General features: G+C 44.0%; 1 protein-coding gene across 2 annotated transcripts in view; it reads right to left on the bottom strand.

Annotated features, from left to right (window-relative positions):
• The window catches only part of MACROD2 (mono-ADP ribosylhydrolase 2), an 809,651-nt gene extending 790,840 nt beyond the window's left edge, over positions 1–18,811 (bottom strand). The window contains exons 1-2 of one of the 2 annotated variants that reach the window (XM_072330921.1): positions 18,569–18,795; positions 14,616–14,732 (exon numbers count right to left, since the gene is read on the bottom strand). In XM_072330921.1, the coding sequence (XP_072187022.1) occupies positions 14,616–14,732; positions 18,569–18,614 (163 nt within the window). In that variant the 5' untranslated portion in view covers positions 18,615–18,795. Of the gene's footprint in view, positions 1–14,615; positions 14,733–18,568 lie in introns of both variants that reach the window. The other variant, XM_072330922.1, reaches the window with a different exon arrangement.
• Positions 18,812–20,943: the final 2,132 nt, after the last annotated feature.

Consider the following 20,943-nt stretch of genomic DNA (forward strand, 5'->3'; position numbering starts at 1 on the left):
GGACCTATCACAGCTTTCCCAAAAATCACTTGTTTAGGCTATTTTCTTTAAAGGCACACAGCAGCAGAGAGAACACAAACACTCCAGGCTCCACTCTTGCACCCACCTCAGCCTCAGGAACATATGGCACTGGAAACATCTTCCTAAATTCTAAGTAATGTATGTCACACCTGTATTTCCTCTTAGATCCACCCCAGAATCCTCTGACTGTCTGGCTACCCAACTCCTCTTCCTTAAAATTTGTCACTTTTCACATCCTTTGGACCTTTAACCGTGCTCACATCTCTGAGCTCTTCCTATTCACACCTTTCCTGAAGTCTGAAGCGTACCAGCATGCCAAAGCAAACAGGCAGCCCTTTCCCCTGCTTTGCTTGCAACTCCTCCTCGTTTGCATCAAGCTCCAGCACTTGGCTGCAGCTTGCACTTGTTCTGACCAAACACAACATACCAGATCTACTGAACAAGAACCATGCACTGAAAGAAAGCATGAGAACGATTACCGAAGAGGAAAAAGAACTTCCAGAACAGTTCACTAGAGGGAGCCCCCTTCAAGGGCATGAACACCAGCCTTTCTTTTTTCCTTCTCCACCTTTTATTTTTAAACCCAGCATTTTTTCCTGGCATATTTCCCCCCCATAAGTATTCCCTCCTGTCCTTCATCTCAGATTAGTAATTAGTACTTCAATTCAAGCTCAGAAGGATATCACAGGTAATGCATGCTGATTAATACCTGTGCTGATAGCGTGACCCATCTAATCCCTTCTCTTCGGTTTAGTAGAACAGGATTTTAACTTCTAGTACACTTTTAAGTACCTTCATTTTCAAAACAGTCTCAGACATCCAGTTAGAGAAATCCCTACAGCAATACTGAGGAGATTGCAATGAAAAGGAGAAGAAAAACACACAGCTGGAAGAGCTATTAAAAACATATGGTAATTTTTCAACTATTTGCTAATGAAAGAGTTGAGTACAAACACGGTAGTAAAAATAGTTATTAAAGATCCATAATATAAAGTAACACCTTTGGCAAAGAAGGCTCTTGGCAGTGCATGAGCAAAAGCAGATATGATAAGAAATTAAAGAAGGAAAAAGTAAAGGAGGGATTTATTGCTGCTAGTCTTAAAAGCCTAAAAGTACTTAAATGAAATTTTGTTTAACAAATTGGATTTATCAGTGTTTTCCTCTATTTCATAAAAATAAGGAAGCAATTATTTACTCTGAGGGTGGTGAGACACTGGAATAGGTTGTGCAGCAAGGTTGCGCGTGCCCTTTCTCTAGAAGCATTCAAGATCGGGCTGGATGGGGCTGTGAGCAACCTGCCCTAGTGTCCCTACCCATAGCAGGAGGTTGGAACTAGATGGTCTTAAAGGTCCCTTCCAGCCCAAAGCATTCTATGAATAACAGAGTGAACTGTAAGCAACAAAGCTGAAATAAGGGAAGCTTCATCACTTACAGGCAGAGGCCAGCCCAGGCAGGCTGCTGGAAAATCAAAGGAGTTGAGCATGTTTAAGAACACCTGACTAAAGGAAAAGGTGCAACAACCATCCTACTAGAACCATCCTACTAGATATACTGCATTTTTTCTTCAGCGCTTTCCCCTCTCCCCCAAGGCTTTGCTTTACAAATGTCTTGTGCAGATTAAAAATGACAACCTATCAGCAATTACTAACCTCACATTTAACACAGCTTTCCATTCCATTTGTTTCTGCATATGCTTACAGAGCTTTTGAAAAGACAGATTGTAAGATCTGTTACATTACGTGCCTGCTTTCACTCCTACTAACAGTGGATGATTGTATAGGAATGGCAATTGCTTATTTAAATCAAGTATTATTTCCACGTGCTTCATCATCTTAGGAAAGCATTCACAGATGCACTACAGTACTTCAGATTTGTAGTACAGATTTGCTCTATCAGTTCTTGGACTTGAGCACAACCACAGCCTGAGCACAAGGAAGAAACATCTGTTGCAGACAAATCGCCATCTACCTAGCCAAAAGTGCTGCACAACATGCAAGTCAAAGGCATTAGGACTTTCTCTGATGCTACTCTGCCAACATGTTCAGCTGCAGCTAATTACAAGGAGGTATCATCGGATTAGCCAAGGATCATTGCCAAGTGCTAGCAGGGCATATAGGCTCACAGACAGGTGAGGTTGAATGGGACCTCTAGAGACTGCCAGATCAACATCCTTTGTTCAGAACAGGTTGCCTAGGATCCCATCCAGATGGGTTTTAAATGCCTTCAAGGATGGAGACCCCACAAACTCTCTCTGTTCCTGGTGTGACCCTCACAATAAGAGCTTTGTTGTTTTCTTTTTTTTTCTTTGACAATTTCCTCTTTCAAGTAGAGATCACATCTTCTTGCCCTGCTACTATGTGCTACTGGAAAGTCCAGAGCTATGTTCTGTCTTCTTTATGCCTCTCTGTCCTATGTCATATTGCTAATATCTCACCCGGGAGCTGACTCCTGCAGACTAGATTCCAGTTTTCTCAGTCTCTCCTTGTAGAGAGGATGCTCCAGCCCTTTAACAATCTCTATCATCCACCAAGTGCATCAACCACACTTCTAAGTTCAGCAATGTGAAGTGGTTGTACTCTGCCCCAACTTCCAGTCCAGGAGGTTATGATGCCTCTCATACAGGGTTTTTCTAGAAATATTTAATAACTCCTGTTAAATGAACATCACCTGGTGTCTGCTGGTTATCTAAGGAGCCAATATCCAATGAACCACATCTTAATTGAGCTCAACAGTGCTACAAACACACCCCTCTGAAGGGATACTGCAAAAAGCCTAGAAGTAACTAATCTGATCTGTGTTAACATAAATCAGCAGCCCAAGAAAAGGTTGGTAAATAAATGCCTCTACTTTTAAGCCACGTGATGGAATTGGAAATCACTGAGGGCTATGTTACACAATATGGAGAGTGGTATAAGAACTGATTAAAAATGCTAGGCCTAGCAATTCATACAATGCTCATGCACAACACTATTCAGGTGTTACAAAGTTCTTGGGTAGTTCATGCAGTGTTACATTCCTACCTTTTCTCAGTCTACCTCACACAGTTCTGTATGTCCCCCCAAAAACAAGACAGACAGGAAAATAGCCCTTTAAGTTTGTGAGAAGAGGAAGGTGAAAGAACAGAGGGGCTGGCCCTTTCCCTCAGCTTTCTGGGAAACTGGGCAAGACGTTGCATGGAATGCAATAACCAAGAACAAACTTTGAGAAAGCAGTAGTACAGTGAGAACAAGAAACTTAATACATACCCAATCCGCATTTGTTATACAGCTTGCTCTGCAGAGACACACAGTTGTCAATTCATAAATCAAAGTCTCTTCACCTCAGTGGCATGCACAGTGCCAGAGCAAAGACACAACGTAAGTAGGCTGAGGCCCTAGGGTATTTGTGTGTTTACTTGGAGAGTCAGCACACAGCTGCTATGCTTGATTCTCTGGCTTGAGATTTCAGTAGTTAGGGTCCATAGGCATGGCTGCCACTTTAGCTGAAACCCAGGAGGAGCTGTGCTTTGCATATTTAAAGAAACTCACTCAATCACTGCCTTGTTTTTTTAATGTGAGCCTTCAGAGGGATTCAAGGCTTTGTGACAATATATTGGAATAACAGTGCTGTTGGATGGCATATTTATTAAGTTCTTGCCTAAGCCTGACGATCAGCACCTGGAACTGACGGATAGCAAGAACTTCGAAAAACAAATCCTTCTTCCAGAATGGCAATGGAAGCTTGACTGAAGGATGGTAAGCAGTCAGCAGAGGTCACCTGGAGACGACAACCACACTGCACCACCTCCAGTTCAATTCCCACTTTACAGTCTCTCCCTATAACAGGCAGCAATGCAGTTGACGATGCAAGGTCAAAAATAGAGAAAAACATTTTTAGACCACTGATAGTCTGATGAAAGGCTATAGGTGATGTTTCTTTGTAAGGTTCCTGCAAACAAAGCAAGTCACCTTAACTGCAACATTCATGTCTTGATAACATCACTGTATTCGCACTACTAATATGTCTAAATTACTCCAATATCTCTCAAGATAACCTTCACCCAAAACTTACAACAGCAGCACAGTATTCCTTCACTCAACTTTAGAAATTTGCTGGGGAAAAAAACAAAACAAAACACATTTTTATGTGTAACCAGGTGTCAGGACTTCAGCAGTATCTATTTTATTTACCATGAGGGATAAACCCATTTTTAGTAGGCGTACACAGCACATGCAGCATCAAGCAGAATTTCAATAAGCTTATAGCGTGCATAGATTCATTAGGTTTTTAAGCAGAGAAATTTTACTCTACATTCTGTGCCACATACATTTCCTACACCATTGCTAAGCAACAGATTCTCTAGTTGAGCACTACTGCCTTTTGTAATACTTATTGAGGAGGTTGGAAATACAAAGTTACTATCAGCAAACTACCAAACTCCTGCAGAACTGCCAGCAAACACTTCACAACTGCCACTCTGGTTCTCTACCACTGATCCCAGTGGTAGACATGCATGTTTTCATGCAAGTACAAAACAGCATCTTCTACAGGAAGACATTAAACTTGGGTCAAATATAGCTTGAAATATTTCTCCACCCAAGAGGAGAAGGAGAGGAAAAAAAATAACTAATTCACTATCCTGAGAAACAACAGGAGTTTAATCCGAACAACAAGGAACAGAATTCAGTCTTGTAGGCACCTGAGTGGTCTATCAACAATCATTAGAGCTGACAGTCATAATCACTTGTTTTCAGGGGTTCAAAAATAGGATGCGATACAAACTCTCTGAGAGATGAAACATTTAGTATTTATCTTCTTCTGCATGTTTAACTGAAAATAAGTACATTTAAAAAGGGGCCAGGGAGGGAAGGAAGCACCAAACCTCAAAGCACCAGAATATTGCAGCATAATTCATTACAGGCATAAAGTGGCTAACATCACCTTATTCTGTCTGGATTTAGTTATCAGCAATACACTTAAAATTTTAGATATCTGGTACTAGTAAAACAGAACAGAAAAAAAAAAAAAATCTGCCTCTACTTCTTTAAATATAACTGATCCGTGCTCCCAGGGTCGTAGAACCATTTGAGTTGGAAGGAACCTTTAAAGGTCATCTAACCCAACCCCCTGCACTGCACAGGGACACCCACAGCTCCATCAGCACTCAGAGCCCCGTCCAGCCTGACCTTGGCTGTCTGCAGGGATGGGACACCCACTACCTCTTCAGACAAGTGCCTCACCAGTCTTAGTATAAAAAAACTTCCTTATATCCCACCTAAATCTCCCCTCTTTTAGTTTGAAGCCATTTCCCTTTGTCCTATTATACATACCCCTCTAAATAGTCCATCCGCTTCCTTCTTACATCCCCTTCGATACTGACAGCCACTCTCAGGTCTCCCGGAGCCTTTCCTTCTCCAGGCTGCACAGCCCAGCTCTCAGCCTGTCCTCACAGGGTGGTGTTCATTTCTGCAGCCCTCCTCTGGACAGGCTCCAACAGCTCCATGTCTCTCCTGCACTGAGCACTCCCCATCCGGACGCAGTGCTCCAGGTGAGGTCTCACAGCACAGAACAGAGGGCAGATCCCCTCCCTCACCCTGCTGACACAGCTGTTCTATATCACCTCCCTGTCTTCTATGAACCTCAGCACAGCTCCCAGGAGGATCTGTTCCATGACCTTCCATGGTAGAGGTGAGGCAGACCGGTCAGTGGCTCCCTGGCTGATCCTACCAACACTAAGTGAGGTTTTCTTTCAGTCAGTTGCAATTCATTAAATATTCCCACAAAATGATAGAAATACAACACACAATATGTTTATCTGAGAACTAAATCCTATAATGTCTTTTTCTAAGCAGTTCCTTGTTCACACAAAGGACAATATCAAGCACACAAATTAATCCAACACAGGCTGAACTTGAACTAAAAGTTCTTTCAATTGCTGCACAAGTATGACAGACAACTTAGACCGCCCTCCCAGCCTACATCCATCAGTACATGAGAGGCTACCCAAAAGACCCATACTGCATAGAAAAGCTTCTGTAAGAAGAGTCAGAGATAGACAAGGCAGGGAAATGTTTCAAAGCAAAGCATATGGGTGAACGGTTCTATACTCTCTTCAGGTCTGCATTATGGATGGGCTATACCAGCAGGAGGCTGTGAGCTTACCTTTCAGGAGATGCACATTCTACAACACCCTGTCCACACAAACAGATGGAAACTTTGGGAAAGGCCCTTTGTCACACTCCCTTCCATATGGAAGCCTGAAACAGCTGCTGGCCTCAGTACCCTTGCTGTGTGCTTCCCCTCTTCCCATTACCATAAGAAATGGAAACATACAACACTGTCATTTCAGTGGTCTTAAAGCTGTACAAAATAAAAGGTTAAAAATAAAATGGATTGTCCAAGCCTACTCTCGAGCATGGGAAAGCATCTTCTGTGCACTGCAGCAAACATCTGTATACAAGGTTGATGAATTCAGTGCCAAGAGGATTTTAGGATGGGGCATCAGCTAGACATCAGCTCATAGGGAAAACTACATATCACTTCACAGGGGAAATATTACAACAGCTTATTCAAACACAAATTGGTTGTTAGAGACGTGTGGTAAGAAAGTTGGATCTACTGAACTGAACAGTTTGGCTCTAGTGAACTGAAAAAAAGAGATGTCAAGCTTATCTGGTTTCTAGTGATTAGCTTTGAAACACACGTGTAATCATGTGTTTAATTGTGCGTGGAGTAAATGCAGCTATGCGTGAAAGTTGGTTAATAGCATCCAAACAGTGAGCTCAATGAGTTTAAAGTGTATCAGTGACATCACTAACTTATCAGGGATGTTTGAGAACCACAAAGATACCAATGCACTTCCAGACCCTGATGCAAGCCTCCCACATCCAAAGCGCAGCAGCTGGCAGGCTGAGCCTGTGCAAGCACTAATTGTTGTTGGCCCCAGGCAACAAAGCCACGCTGAGACAATAGTTCAGTGTCCTCATAATTGTCTGTCACAATTAAGCTATGGTGAAGCAAGGCAAGCAACACTGGTCTTTGCTCTCTTACTGCCCAATTAAAAGGAAGCTCCCAGTCTTCCAAAGGAGAACAGCAGCTTGGTCTGACTGTACTCACAGGTATCTGGAAGCCATGCAACCAGTCAACAAAGCACCAGGTCTACACCAGCACCCTTGTCATGGCTTACAATTCAACAGCTTGATTTTGGCCTCAAGCTCATCACAAACATGTTTTCCTCCCCCTCAGGCTAGCACATTAGCTCACATCTGCCTGCAAAAGACTGTGAGAACACAATACACCATCTACCCTAAATCACAGATTAAGGCTGGAGCCAAACTACTGTACTGAACAGAACTAGATAACTTATCGGAACTCACTGCAAAAAAAAGAAATTGAAGATTTGATCTTGCAATCTGTCACACTCAAAAGGGAGCTCATCCTTTATACACAAAAATTGGAAGAAGAAACACCCATTAAGGGGGAAAAATTGATATATGCATAAACAGAAATGACTGGAAAGCAAGACCCACGATGTATTATTCCTCCACCCCCATACATTCAAAGCTATGTCATTCGAGAAGATGACATTCTTTCTCTTTGTAGACTCAAATATGAGGCAAGTCAGCTACTGAATGAAGCCCAGGCTGGAACTTAAAAATCCCCACATTTTCAGCAATTTCTGAGGAACAGCACATACTGCCCTATACACAGCACCACTGCTGATAAAGTCATCCTTCCCTGCCTCCAAGCAAGCCTACCTGCTGACAATGCACAGCATCATGTGTGCTTTGATTCTAACTCAGACTTCCTTAGGGACCACCATACTGAGCAATGTTCAGCAGCTACTAAGAACATCTAATTCTCTTATTGCATGGGATGGGAGGATTGAGAATTATTATTTGTATCAAGACTCAAGTTTGAAGCACTTCAACGTTAAGAGATTTTTCTCCTGGCTAACCTGTGTTAAACCTTACATTTTATCTTCACTACTGTGACTCTCTAAAGAGACTGATAGCTTGCAGAGCTTCATTAAGGATTCGAATTTATTTTTGATAGCAGCATCTTTTCCCATGAAAAACTACGGTTAGCACATCAAAATATAGGGATTCTCTCAGCTGCATACAGAAGCATCACCAAGTGACAACCATATCAGAGACCTGCATAAGCTTAATGCAGTGTGGATATTAACTTGGTAAAAAAAAAAATTATGGAACAACAGCTTAAGAAGACATCATCTTAATCAAAGTCAAGTGATTTATCGTCTTAGAGAATTAGCCATACTGAATTATGTGTTCTTTATACATACACATATATAAAAACAGAGCTGATTTCTTGCTTTTTAATAACCATCTCTTAAAGTTGCTGAAGGCAAGATTTTTCTTTGAAGAAAACTAACGCAAGCGTTACTGCTCTGACAGCTAATCCATCCTCTAAAGGTTATATCTAAGCTGCTCACCAGAGAGCTACAAGGTCAACTGAATCCACATTGGTTCTTTCTGTTCATCACGTTTTTCCCATCCGCTAGACTAAACATACTGTTTGAATTACTTTTCTATTTATGTCAGGTATATCACCAACTAAATAGGAATACCTGCCACTAAAACCAAAGCAACCTCCCCCCAAAAAATAGCTATTTCTCACCTTGCCTTCAAAGTTGCTCACAAAGGTATTCTTCCCATCTCTACACACTATAAAGCTGTCTTTGGAAAAGAATGTCTGAGGTGTACGTTTAGAAAGATAGTAAGACATGGAGCATCAGCAAATGGCAATACTTGCATCACTCTGCAGTTTTGTACTCTCAGTGTACACTGTACAGTTCCCCGTTGTTCACTACTGCTCCAGAAGCCTTTGTGATAAATGACAGCCAGGTGTAAACCACCTCACCTATGTGAGATCATGGGCACACACGCTCCTGGAAGTCTTTACAATAACTGTAATTAATTAGTTTTCATTTACATAAATTATTAATAAACTAACTAATATTACTAATAACTAATTTGCTGCAACTCTGGTTTTCCTGTTGCAGCCACTCCAGCTGTATGCTTCATACAAATCTGCTCACTCCTGTTGCACGTAGCTACCTGCACAGAAAGTAAGGAATTCCACAGATAAACAACTTCAGTATCATGATGTTCACAGAAGCCACAAACGTTACTATTTTACAAGAGTTCAACCAGCAGCCACTAAGCAGTAACTTCCACATGCATGCAAGTGACAGCTTTCAAACCAAACACACCACAGTGTCTCCTGCAGACTCCAGTTTCAGATGCTTGGTATAAGCAACTGAGCAGTAACCCAATGTTCAAAAAATAAAATCCAAAACCAAATAGAGCACTAAGTTTAAGAGAAGCTACAATTTAACGATTTAAAGACTACATCAGCCACAGCCACAACTAACAGCAGGAGATCCTGAACTGGAGCACGCAGGTTATGTATGTAAACTCAGCTGAAAACCTTCTGTCCTGCCAACATAAACCAGAGTCAGCAGCAGAAGTACAGTTGCCACTCACTGACAGACAGAAACGTCACAAGGAGCTAAGATGTCCCAATTGAATTTCACCCCTGTCACTCAGGTAGAAGTCTTGACTAAAGGCAGTTGATGGACTTGTTTTCTTGGTAGGAGGTGGCCTTGAAGTGTGCTAGTTTCACAGAGCTATTACAGCCAAAGAAACCCTTGTTTGTGGAGCAGCTTTCAGGAATGGTTCACATTCTCACAGACCATTTCTTTTCCTGTGTAACCCACTAAAGATAATGAATAACTTTGCGAGATGCTGTTTCTCACTTGTAGATTTCTGGTAGATTTTCAGTGTAACTGAGCAGCAGCTTACTTTCCAAAGGCTGTTTGACAACTTCCATAAAAAAAAACAGCCATACCTTGATTCATGGTTCCTGCAGGACAGGCACTCACATCATAAACAAGACAAGCTCTGAAGCACCCAGTATGATTGATGATTAGTTAACAATATCAAGAAATGCTGGTCAATAGAGTTTAACATGATCATATATTTTCTTTTCAACTTTAAGCATTGAGTAGCTTATACGGATGCTTTGTCTCCTTAATCTTGTCATCTCTCTGAATATTTAGAAACCTACAGATTTCTAGCACAAAGACGCTTTAATTAAATCTAAACCTCATAAATACACATAAAACTTTCAGTATTAAATAAGATTAATTTTAGCACATTTTGAACCATATCATTTTCTAAAAATAAAACATATTAAGAAAACTCAGAAGCAGCCAAAACACCCAGTCGCCTAAGACTCACTAAAACAAAAACTACTGAAGGCCTCTCATGGCATTTAAACCAACAAGAAGTCTCTAGAGCTGCTGTATCCTTCCTTCTTGACTTCATCTCATAAAAAATAGTTACTCTTAAATTCAGATAACGATTTAAAGACTTTTCCCATCTCCTCTGCACCACTGGTATACCAATGAATCCCACAGACCTTGATAGCCCAGCAGGACTGTCACATGCTGTGAACTGGCTATAAATCCACACGCTGAAGGGAAATGCAACAAAGCATTTATCTACTATTAGTACACAGAACTCAGGAGCAGCAGATTTCTCATACCCACAGTTTTTAGAAGAGCTTTCAAGGAAAAGGTTTCATTTTTTGAAGTTTCTTCCAAAGTTTCCCTGCTGAACCAATGTATAGGTGGCTAATATACAGATGTTAGCGAAGATGGTAGTAAATGTACAAAGGTTATAAACAAAAGAGAAACTCACCAGTGGTGATGCCTCAGCTGAGGAAGCTGGGGCAGTCTTCACTGAAGAGCAATCCCCAAGAGATGCTGCCTCAGTGGGGGTCAGCCCTTAAATGAGGTCTCAGAGGAGGTGGAGTCGAGCTACATTACTTTCACCTGTGCTCCTGCAGCTGACCCCACAGTTGCCTCAGCTGATTAATCAGAGGTTCAGGCTGTGATTACCAAACTCCCATACACCCATAAAGACATCTTCAGGAATAACTGTACCCAAAAATAAGTTACTATATTCAGCTCCAAAAAATTGTTTTGCTTCTTCTACATTACGTCTCTTTATTCACCAAACATGACAAAACAAGTTATTATTACCATGCAGGCCAAATATATAGCGTAAGGTGATATATAACAAACAGCATTGAAATTGAGGCATTGAAAAATCCAAAGCTTCAGTAAACAAGTCCATTATTTGCAAGCTGTCAGGAAGAAACCCTGCTTCCAAGTATGTAACAGGACAGATGAGATGTGTCTGGCTTTAGTATAGCTGGAAAACAAGATGTGGGAGGAAGGATGGGTTACAGCACATACAAACTACCTTGCCCTGTATGACAGGGTCATTCTTAGTTCCTAACTTGACAGTGTTTCTTTTTCTTAATGTGGTTAAAGCAAACAAAAGAAGTTCTGCCATTTATGAGATACCCTTAAGAGGAAGAGATTGTTTCCCTTCCTAGTATCCACTGAGATTAAAAAGGATCACTAGTCAGTAATGACAGCATAAGGAGAATGGACAGTTACGGTACCCTGAGTTCTCCCCTCCCAGCTTCGCCAGTTATTTGCCAAAACCCAGAGACACTACCAACACAGTCCTTTCAGAAACACACACACTTCAGAACTTCCTTCCCTACACTCAGATCAGTGGGCACTAACTTTGTCTGCATTCCACATCACGCTTCTTCCCCTAAATGAAGAAGTATCAGAAGACATTCTATATCAAAATACACAGCAACTTCATCTCTCACGGCTAATTCAGATGCATACCCCCATAAGCTCAAAAGTTTAATATGTTTGGTTTAGTCAATAAGAAGTAAAACAGACTTAACTACACACAGCTGCTTCCAACTCCTATTTAAACATCTTTGCTGTTACAAAAAGTTTTTCGCTTAAGAAAGTTATTCTCCTCTGCCCTTCAGAACTTTCTAACTTTTTGTTCCTATAAGTCCTTTTTGTTGTTGTTGTGATTACTTAAGGTTTCTGGACTTGCTAAAACTCACCTCAAGGTCCGCTCACTCAAAGCATTACAGGTATGCTTAAGGATTTCATCCCAAATACCACTTCACACCTGGAGGTAGAGGAGGAATGGGGGCAGAAACACTTCCCTCCACAAACCAAAGCACATTGTCCAAACTTCTCAATAAAGGCCACACAGAGCATGGCAGCCAGATTGACTCCTTTCTACCAGGAAGTTTTTTTCATCATTTTAGTCTCAGCAGTTCCAAAGATTTAGTAATCTCCTACTAAACAGGCATATAACAGAAGCATGTGCCTCACTGGAATCTCAAAATGCTTTCCAGCAATACTTTCACATTGAAAAAGCAGCACCAAAAAGCCTTTGCGTTGTTCACACAATGATATCCCCAATAAAAAGCCAGTACAAAAATTTGTGCAGTACTCAACACCTTTCATTCCCAGTTTGGTGAACCGGGGAGTACTAGGCCTGCCCCTGAGGCTCTCCCTTCTCCTATAGCTCCTTAGATTGAAGATTGATCACACCTGCTTCAGTTTATTTGTTCTTGGTTCCTGTCTTGAATTCTCCTCATTGCTCTTCCTGAGCAGCCGCTCCACACTTTAGTAATCAATCTGTCATTTGTTCACAGTATACAGTGTTTGAAGTAAATGGTAGAAAACTTATTGCACGTTCCTCATCAGCTGCTGTCTCGGTTCATCAAGCTTACACATTTGTTATTTCTTTTCTTTATTTTTTTCCTTCAGACCTCCTTAGTTTGTCACTGCAAGAAGGAACCTTCCACTTGAAGAACGCAGCAGAATTTGGGCATAGCGTTCTCAAGTCATCGCTGATTTCAGCACAGGAAGCCTTCATCTACCCCTCATACTCTCCGTACCTTCAGAGTTGAGTTGACATTTAAGGGAAACAGAGTTTGAAACAGATACAGTAACAGTCTCACTAACATAGAGTTTCTTTAACTGAGCTGATCAGCTGAAATGCAGTACCCTAACCTTCCAGGAGCTCACTATTCCACATGACCTATCAACAGCAAAGATATCTAGAAAAAACAAGAGACTAAGGATATGTCCTCCTGAAAACATTATAACAAAGTCTTTGAGTAGCAAAGAAGAAAAAAAAAATTGTTTCTGCACAGCTTTTGCCTTCCAGCATTTTTTTGCATTGTACTGGGTACTAACAGAGAGTGCAAGAGTATCTACAGTGAAATAAATTCACCATCCCTATGATTCAATACCTGCACATTACACACTGACATTTTGCTTATGTGAGGTGGAACAGCAATCGCAACATAAATCCACACCTTGTCACATTCAGCAGCCCGTGTAATATGAGATGCAGCAGTTTTACAAGGTATACCTGAGAACTGTAAGAATAAAAACAGGGCTTAGCCTAGGAAGGATAAAAAGTCTCCCACTCAAACTAATGGACAGACTGTATGTTCCCACATGCCACAGACCTAAACAAACTTGGAGAGATTACATGACTTCTCCAATTTTTTACATGGCCCTTGTTTTATGGATAAACAAGCTTCCTGATGTTATAAGGATATCAGAGACCTAGCATAACAGGGCAAAGACCTATGGACACTGTTGTAACAGAACTATGTCAAAATTTAAAAGCTAAGCATCTTTTGATATGCATTTTTAATTCCAAAGTCCCTAGAAATACTTTTAGAAGGGGGAAAAAAAAGACTATTACAACTTTCCCATTTTATTAAAAACAGATTATACGTTTCAGACCTCGTCTCACATGAAGGCTACGGCCACCTGTAGTCACAAAGCCACTCTGCATTCCTGTTCACAACAGCCATTACTAGCCCTCAACAGCAATCCATTCCTCTACCAGCAGCAAAAAGAAAACCGCAACAGAGAATACATTTCATAGTCAGATCCCAAGAAACAGCCCAGATAAAACATAGAAAGCAGGAGGGGGAAACCAGACTAAAAGTCCCTCTTCTTTTACACATGTGAGTGAAGGAGAACTAGAAAAAAAGACTGAGACACTGTAACAGAATTAAATTCTTATCGGCCTAGACCTCAGATACCTTATCTATGTTAGCAAGTTAGATTCACGTTTCTAGACAGCTTTCACTGCAAGTATTTCAACAACCCTCCTGGCCACATGATAACACCGCACACACACCGTTCATCCAGGCCAGGCTGATGCTCCTCAGCCCAAGGAAGGGGATAGGATCACGAGTAAGAAATGTTGTTTTCAGAGGCTTCAAATCCAATCTTGTCTTGTCTGTGAATTTTCAGTAGCCACCACAACTCATGCACTTCCCCACTGCTTTTCAGTAACCTACAAGAACAACACTATTTTGCCCAGATTCCCCCAACCATTAAGCTTCCTAAGTTTTAAAGACAAAGTTCATTAGGGGTGCCTGAGTATCCAGAAAGTAAAAACAGAGACAAGAAATTGCTACTTTACGTATCTAAGGGTACCACTGCTATGTCTGTGTCTGCAGGTACTTAAGGAATCAATGGAAACCAGTAGTTTTTGTGTTGTTTTATCCCACCCACCCCAGAGAAGCACTCCTGATCCCAATCAGGGCTGCCACTGTTAGTAACAACAAGGATTCTGAGTCTTGCTGCTCTTAAAAGTAACTGAGAAAACAGAAGAGGCTGAGTAAGCAAAATAATTTCTTTAATAAGAGTCTCCCATTTTACTTACCATCACTTTCATTCTTGCTTCTCATTTCTTCCATCCACGTTGGGATATCTTTCAGTGCAACATATCCCCTTAAGTACTCTTTGCGTCTTTCTTCCAAGGTCATCTTCAGCAAACGTTCTGTTTAGGGAGGGGAAAATAAATAAATAAATACAAGTTCTGCAAGCTTTCATGTGTTCTTGTACATTGGCCAAGTAGTGACCAATTCAGTGTCCTTGAGGCAACCAAACACTGTTCGGAAGAAACAAGCATGGGTGATTTGATGAGCTACAAATAATAGGAGCTGAACATGGTGTATTTCAAACCACTGCCTGCACCTATTTCTGGACATCCCAGTTCAGCAAAAAAAAAGAAATGCCTCTTCACTGCTCTCTCAGCTGTACAGATTTCCTTCCCCCCATCACTATAGCACCTCCTCTTCCAGTCACTTAAACTCAACATCAGAGATCTAATAGCAGGTTCATTAAGTAGGGAATTGTTACTTTATATTCTGATACGTGGAAACTCTATAATCTTCACGTTCTGTATTCATAAACCAGATTTTAAATGCAAACAGAGCCACCACACTGCAACATCAAAATTGATGTACTTTTACTGAAACAAGTTTTACGTATTACAGCAAAGAAAGAGGGGAAAATGGTACAAAATGAGCAGTGTCAATACACTACAAAAAAAACAACCTGAAATCAGCAAAAGCAGGTCTTACATCACTTTCTAGATGGCTGTGGTGATAAGAAAGGTGTTTCTGTTTGGTTGTTTTGTTCTGAACACAATGTAACTCCCAGCATGAGAAATCCGCAGTCATTTGCTTTAACCACATCCACTAGTGTTTAATCCCATTTTGGGCCAAAATCAGCAGCTCCAGAAAAATAAACCCCTAAGTTGGGTCGAACCAACTTCACCAGTTGAACACAAACCAATTGCTAGGAAAGCCCACTTCACTCTATTGGCTAAACAGGCTTCTAAAGGCAGCCCAGGATCAGCACGACCTGAACATGTTGGACTGGAAATGCTGTGAAACAGAACTTGTGTTTGAAATGAGCAGCCTGGGCTAAGACTTGAGAGTTTCGTACTTGAGCATTAGAATGACACAGTTACTGCACTGAAGTGCACATGAGAGGTTTTCTTCTGAGAAATGGTCACAGTGCCTTTTTCTAGACACTTAGTTTAAGTAAAGCCTCACAGGTTGTACAATTAGGACAGATGCTGCCAGCTTCACTCTTCTTCAGCAGTGGCTGTAAGTGCACTAAAGCAAGAAAAGCAGCCCAGCAACTTGGGCCAGACACAAGGTTCCTGCAGACACATCCCCTTCTTCTTCACCCCACCAAGCAGGATGGGCTCCCTCAGTAGTGACATACAATTCTAATGCTCGCCGCTAGCTTTGAGCAAGATGCATTCTTTCGTATGGAAGGGGGAAGAAATATAAAACATGTCAGGACTCCCATTCACTAACCAAACTCCTGGCTACATCCTACCAATAACATCACCATACTAACACTTTCCCTCAGCCTGTTAGTTCTAAGTGCTCTTTGATGACTGAAGAGGTTTTAGAGACATATGGATCTTACCTTTCCCTATCACAAATGGATACAAACAAAGATGGTATTTTCTTATCAAGTTGAAAGAGCAGAGAAGCTGAACAGAAACTGCCTCTCAGGCCAAAGCTCTCAAGAAAAAAAATAAATCACTTGCACTGCACTAGGGTCTCCCCCCACCATCAAAATAACTTTTCTGATTTCACTGTGTAATCAGTACAGCCTAAAATACCAGGGGCAGGCTTTGAGCACAGGCTCCCTTAACAAAACAAATGCATTTGGATGTTTTGACAGTACAACTTCTCCTTCAGTCAACAAATATATATTTTTATTCCAGCCTGGTATCTTAATTGGATACTTACAAGTACAAAAGTACAACTAATGTGATTAGAATCACCATTACTCTTTGCAAATACACACTTAGCTCTACTGCTTGATCTTCGAGCACACCAAGCATTTAGTGTCTGTTAGAAGTACTACAGAAAGGCAAACATGAATGTGAGAGGGAAACAGAGTGTGTTTGCTTGTGTCAAACCACAGGACCAACTAGCACTGAAAGGCTGTCTGTCTTCTGCTGAAGATGCCACAGAGCCATTTCTCTGCCCTTAAAACAGCAAGTTTTCCCTCTGTAGGAAGGGTATGTGGAGCTTCAATCTTGCAAGTTGACAGAGAGAATTTCAGCCAAGGTCCAGCTGCACACAGACCTCCCACAAGATGCTTCCAGCACCTTTAGTTGCAAGCACTGTTACCCACATTGCCTGCTGACATGCTTAAGAAGCTCACAGGCAGACCAGTCCGGTGCTGCAAGACTGACATCAACACCAGAGCTGCTCCTGCTGTTTCAATGCACTCCAAATGTGATCCAGCCTGGGAGAAAGCGAACCAATTCTCAGTTACTAAGAAAGTAATTAAGGAAAGCCAGGCAAATATCAGTGGGTTTCAAGCCAGTATTCAGTAGTCTAGGTTTTTTGTTGTTGTTTTGTTTGTTTTTGAAATAATGAAGCTCTCTGAATATAGAAGGCTGAGAACGATCTATCATCAAAGCTCCATGGGAGAAGCAGAACTAGGAGCCCCATCAGCACTATGGGAGCCAAGAGCGTGCAGGAACGGCAGACAGGCCTAGCAGAACGCTTGCTTTCACAGACAACCTGGCTAGGACAGGAAGAAGTTGGGATGCTGTAGTTTTGCTCCCTAGCCAAGAGAATGCTTGACAAGAACAACCTCGCTCAGCTGCAAGCTACAGAGCAGCAGCAACAACACAGCAGCGCTTTCCCCCTTCCTCGTGTGAAGGGCCCAGGGCCAAACCCACAAATACAATGCCAAGGAGCAGTTACTGGAGCAGAAGACTGGCAAGTGCTGTTCAGCCTCACTGTGTGAGAAGACACCGAGTCTCAATGCTCAGACACACGCCTCACTGAGCAGAGCACCCTCAGCAGCAGCTGAGCTGCACGAGCATTCAGCAACATCTCCATAGCCCACAGACCATAGTATCGCTGTGCTGGTGGGTTTAACCATCTCCCTGCTCTGGAAAAGAAGAACTTTAAAGCCAGGTAGAAACCAGATGTCTAGAAGGAACATTACTTCTAAGACAGCTTGGCAAGAAGACAGGCAACGCAACTCCCTGCCCTGGGGATGGGTGTGAATGCAGCAGCCAACCTGCAAAGCGATGAACTTATGTGCAGCTCTCATATCTTCCTCTTCACCAATACCCATTGGATCGCTCCCCGCAGGACGCACACCGTCTGACGAGGGGCCATCTGCTTTCCAGACTTGCAATACACACTCAGCAGTGGCGATGAGGGGAGAAGAGAACTCATAACAGGACCTGCGAGCGTGCTTTAGTTTTCCCTCTGTCTCCACTACGTTCCCGAGCACAGGGCTCCCACCAATCCCTGGCAATACCCCACCCGGCTGCCACAGCTTCCCCGTCGGTATTTACGTTGCTTTTAGAGGGTCAAAAGGCAGACGCCCATAAGCCAAGGTCAGCACACAGCGCCCGTCCCACGCCTTCAGCAGGCGGCCAGCTCCGGAGCCTGGTGTTGGGCTTGAAGAGACGAGGAAAGAAGGTGGAAGAGTGACGAGCCCTTCAAGAAAGGAGGACGACTTCTTACCGGCGCTCTACCCGCGCCGTAACCCAAATACTCCACGCCGGCCGGCCAGCTCCGACAGCAGCCCCGGGGACAGCACGAGTCGTGCCCACGAGCCGTGACCCGCACCGAGACGCCCGCAGTGCCCGGCTCCAGCCCGCGCCGCGCGGCCCCAGCGGCGGAGGGAAGGAGCGGCGGGAAGGGGCTCGCGCGGCCGCCCCATCCGCAGCCCGCCCGCGGGAGGGCGGCCCGGAGCTGGAGAGCGCGCAGGCCGCGGCGGGAGCCCGTCCCGGGATGGGGCGGCCCCGCGAGAGGAGGGTGGCGGCGGCAGTACCTTTCTCCTCCCGCCAGAGCTTTTTCCGCTTGTTGCCGGGGTACATGGTGCTGTGGCTGGCGGCGGCTTTCAGCTGCAGGTTCCCCAGACTCACGGGGAGGGTGAAAGGGACGCCGAGCCTCAGCGACAACCACCGCCACGCGCTGCTCCCCAGCTCCGCCACCAGCTCCGCGCCCGGCTCCGCGCGGCGCCCGTCAGCTGGGTCACGCCTCGCTCTAACCCGACACCCCCGCAGCGCCCGCCCCCCTCCCCGCCGCCCGTTGGCTCCGGCAGCCGCCGCTCAGCAGCCCCCTCCTCCGCCCGCCGCCGCCGGCCCGGGCACGGCGCGACCGGGAGGGGCCCGGAGGCGGCGGCGGGGCGGGAAGAGGCGCTGGGACCGGGATGGGGACAGGGGGTCCCGAGCGCGGCGAGTGCTTGGGTGAGACGGCGGAGCCCCCCGAGAGGGCGCTACGGCCCGGCACGGCACGGCCGCCCCCGGGGCGGAGCGGCGCCCGCTCTGCTTCCGGGTTGCCGAGCGGCACCGAGCGCTCCGCTCCTCCGGCGGGCGGGCCGCGTTGCTACGCGACAGCGTCGCGATCCCGACCGAGGGGGACGGATGGACCGCGGCCTGAGGAACACGGGGAAGGCACGGCACGGCACGGCACGGCACTGCCGGGGCTTCGGGGGGAGCCGGGAGAGCTGGCGGGGCGGGGCGGAGCAGCGTGTAGCCGCCTGCTGAGCCTCGCCTTGGGCACGCTCAGCCTCTGGCAGCTGCCCGCCTCGTCTCGGGGTTAAGTCCAGTTGGGCCGCGTGGAAAAGATGCCCCTGGTCCGGGATCCTGCTCAATGGATTTGTGCAAGTAGCAGGTCTTGGTGTTCCCACTTAAGGCAAAACATCTACAGGTTATCCAGTAAAAGTTCTGCATGCTGGCAGAGGAAAAGGCTTTCCCTTTCCTCAGTGTTCCGGGGCACTGCATATCAGGCTGTATCAGGAGGGAGCTCTGGTCTTCTGGTGAAATAAAGCCGCCCCTGACAGAGGGAGAGGTTCTGTGACAACGCTGTGAAACAAACAGAACAGCAAAAAGTGCCCCCTCTTCCTGTGCACAGGCTCTCAAGGGTACATTGCCATCCTCTGTCTTTACTCGATGTCTTTGTTTTGCCCAGGTGATGTTCTCCGGTAGCCCAGGCACAGTTTTCTCATCTTGGTGGAATGAGAAACAAGCTGATGAAGAGGCATCAAAGTGATCATAGTTCGAGTCACATGTGCTTCTATGATGCAGAGCAGATACTTGAACCTATATCCTGCATCACTGCCATATTACCAAGCTACTGAATGTTCTACAGTCCTCTGGGATCTGTTCCACATTTTATAAATCATTGTTTATTGGACCAGAAGGGAAGACAGAGAAAACTCTCTTCCCATCCGGGGCATTTGCACGTATTCTTCATTTTCATTTGTAAAAGCAGCTAAAACAGCCATCATTTGGGGAGATATATGTGCCTTTAAAAAGCCTGATGCACCAGCACCAAAATGGAAGATCAGATGAAAGACAGGAGTAAAACTCTCTTCAACTTAAAACAGAAATGTTTTGATTTTCCAATTTGTGTTAGAAAGCACATATTTAGTTATAAGTATATGAGCTTTTACCTCGGTAGCTCTTGGTACAATTGGGCCCACCGAATTAGAAGGAATTATGTCACCGCCTTTGGTGTGAGCATGATCAGCATTCACTTCTTGTTGATTCTGGAGGCCTTAAACCTTCCAACAGTCACAGATCCTCCAGGTCGAGTGAAATCATCGATCAATTACCGGCTATCTCAGTTGGTGTTTTTCCTGCTGTTCCTAAAGGGAAGCAAAACATTCAGCCTTGTAGATATGAAACATGAATAGTCCTTCCACTGCTGCCTGCCAGCTTGCAATCTCCACAGCCAGAGCTAGAAGAATATATGGGAAATGGTCCGTTAGAAATGCTGTTTGGGGAACGCACCTCATTTCTTTATAAAGGTATGTTTCCCTGGTTGAGCACATGTAACATTTGCCATGGGTAAATTTTAAAAACAGAAAGGCACAAATGCATCAGGCTTTCTGTCTGACAAGTTTGTAGCTCTCAGTCAGCAGAGGGAAGAAAATATCCACATGACAAGAATAATAATCCCGCTCCCTGGATGCTGGTAGCAGTCTAGCACACCGCAATGAAATCTAAGGGAAGTAGGGAACAGAACACAGGCTATGCCTTTTTCTTTCTCTAACAGTGTAGCTGGCACAGAGGCACAGTAATAGAAATATATAAATACAGTTTATTTTCTTTCTCATAACATTGTTGATCAGAGTTTTAGCCTGAAGTGTCGTTTGACCATCATTTCCAAGCAAGGAGCATCTAACAGGTAGCATCCTAA

This window comes from Excalfactoria chinensis, chromosome 3, assembly GCF_039878825.1.
Source record: "Excalfactoria chinensis isolate bCotChi1 chromosome 3, bCotChi1.hap2, whole genome shotgun sequence".
NCBI classification, from domain to species: domain Eukaryota; kingdom Metazoa; phylum Chordata; class Aves; order Galliformes; family Phasianidae; genus Excalfactoria; species Excalfactoria chinensis.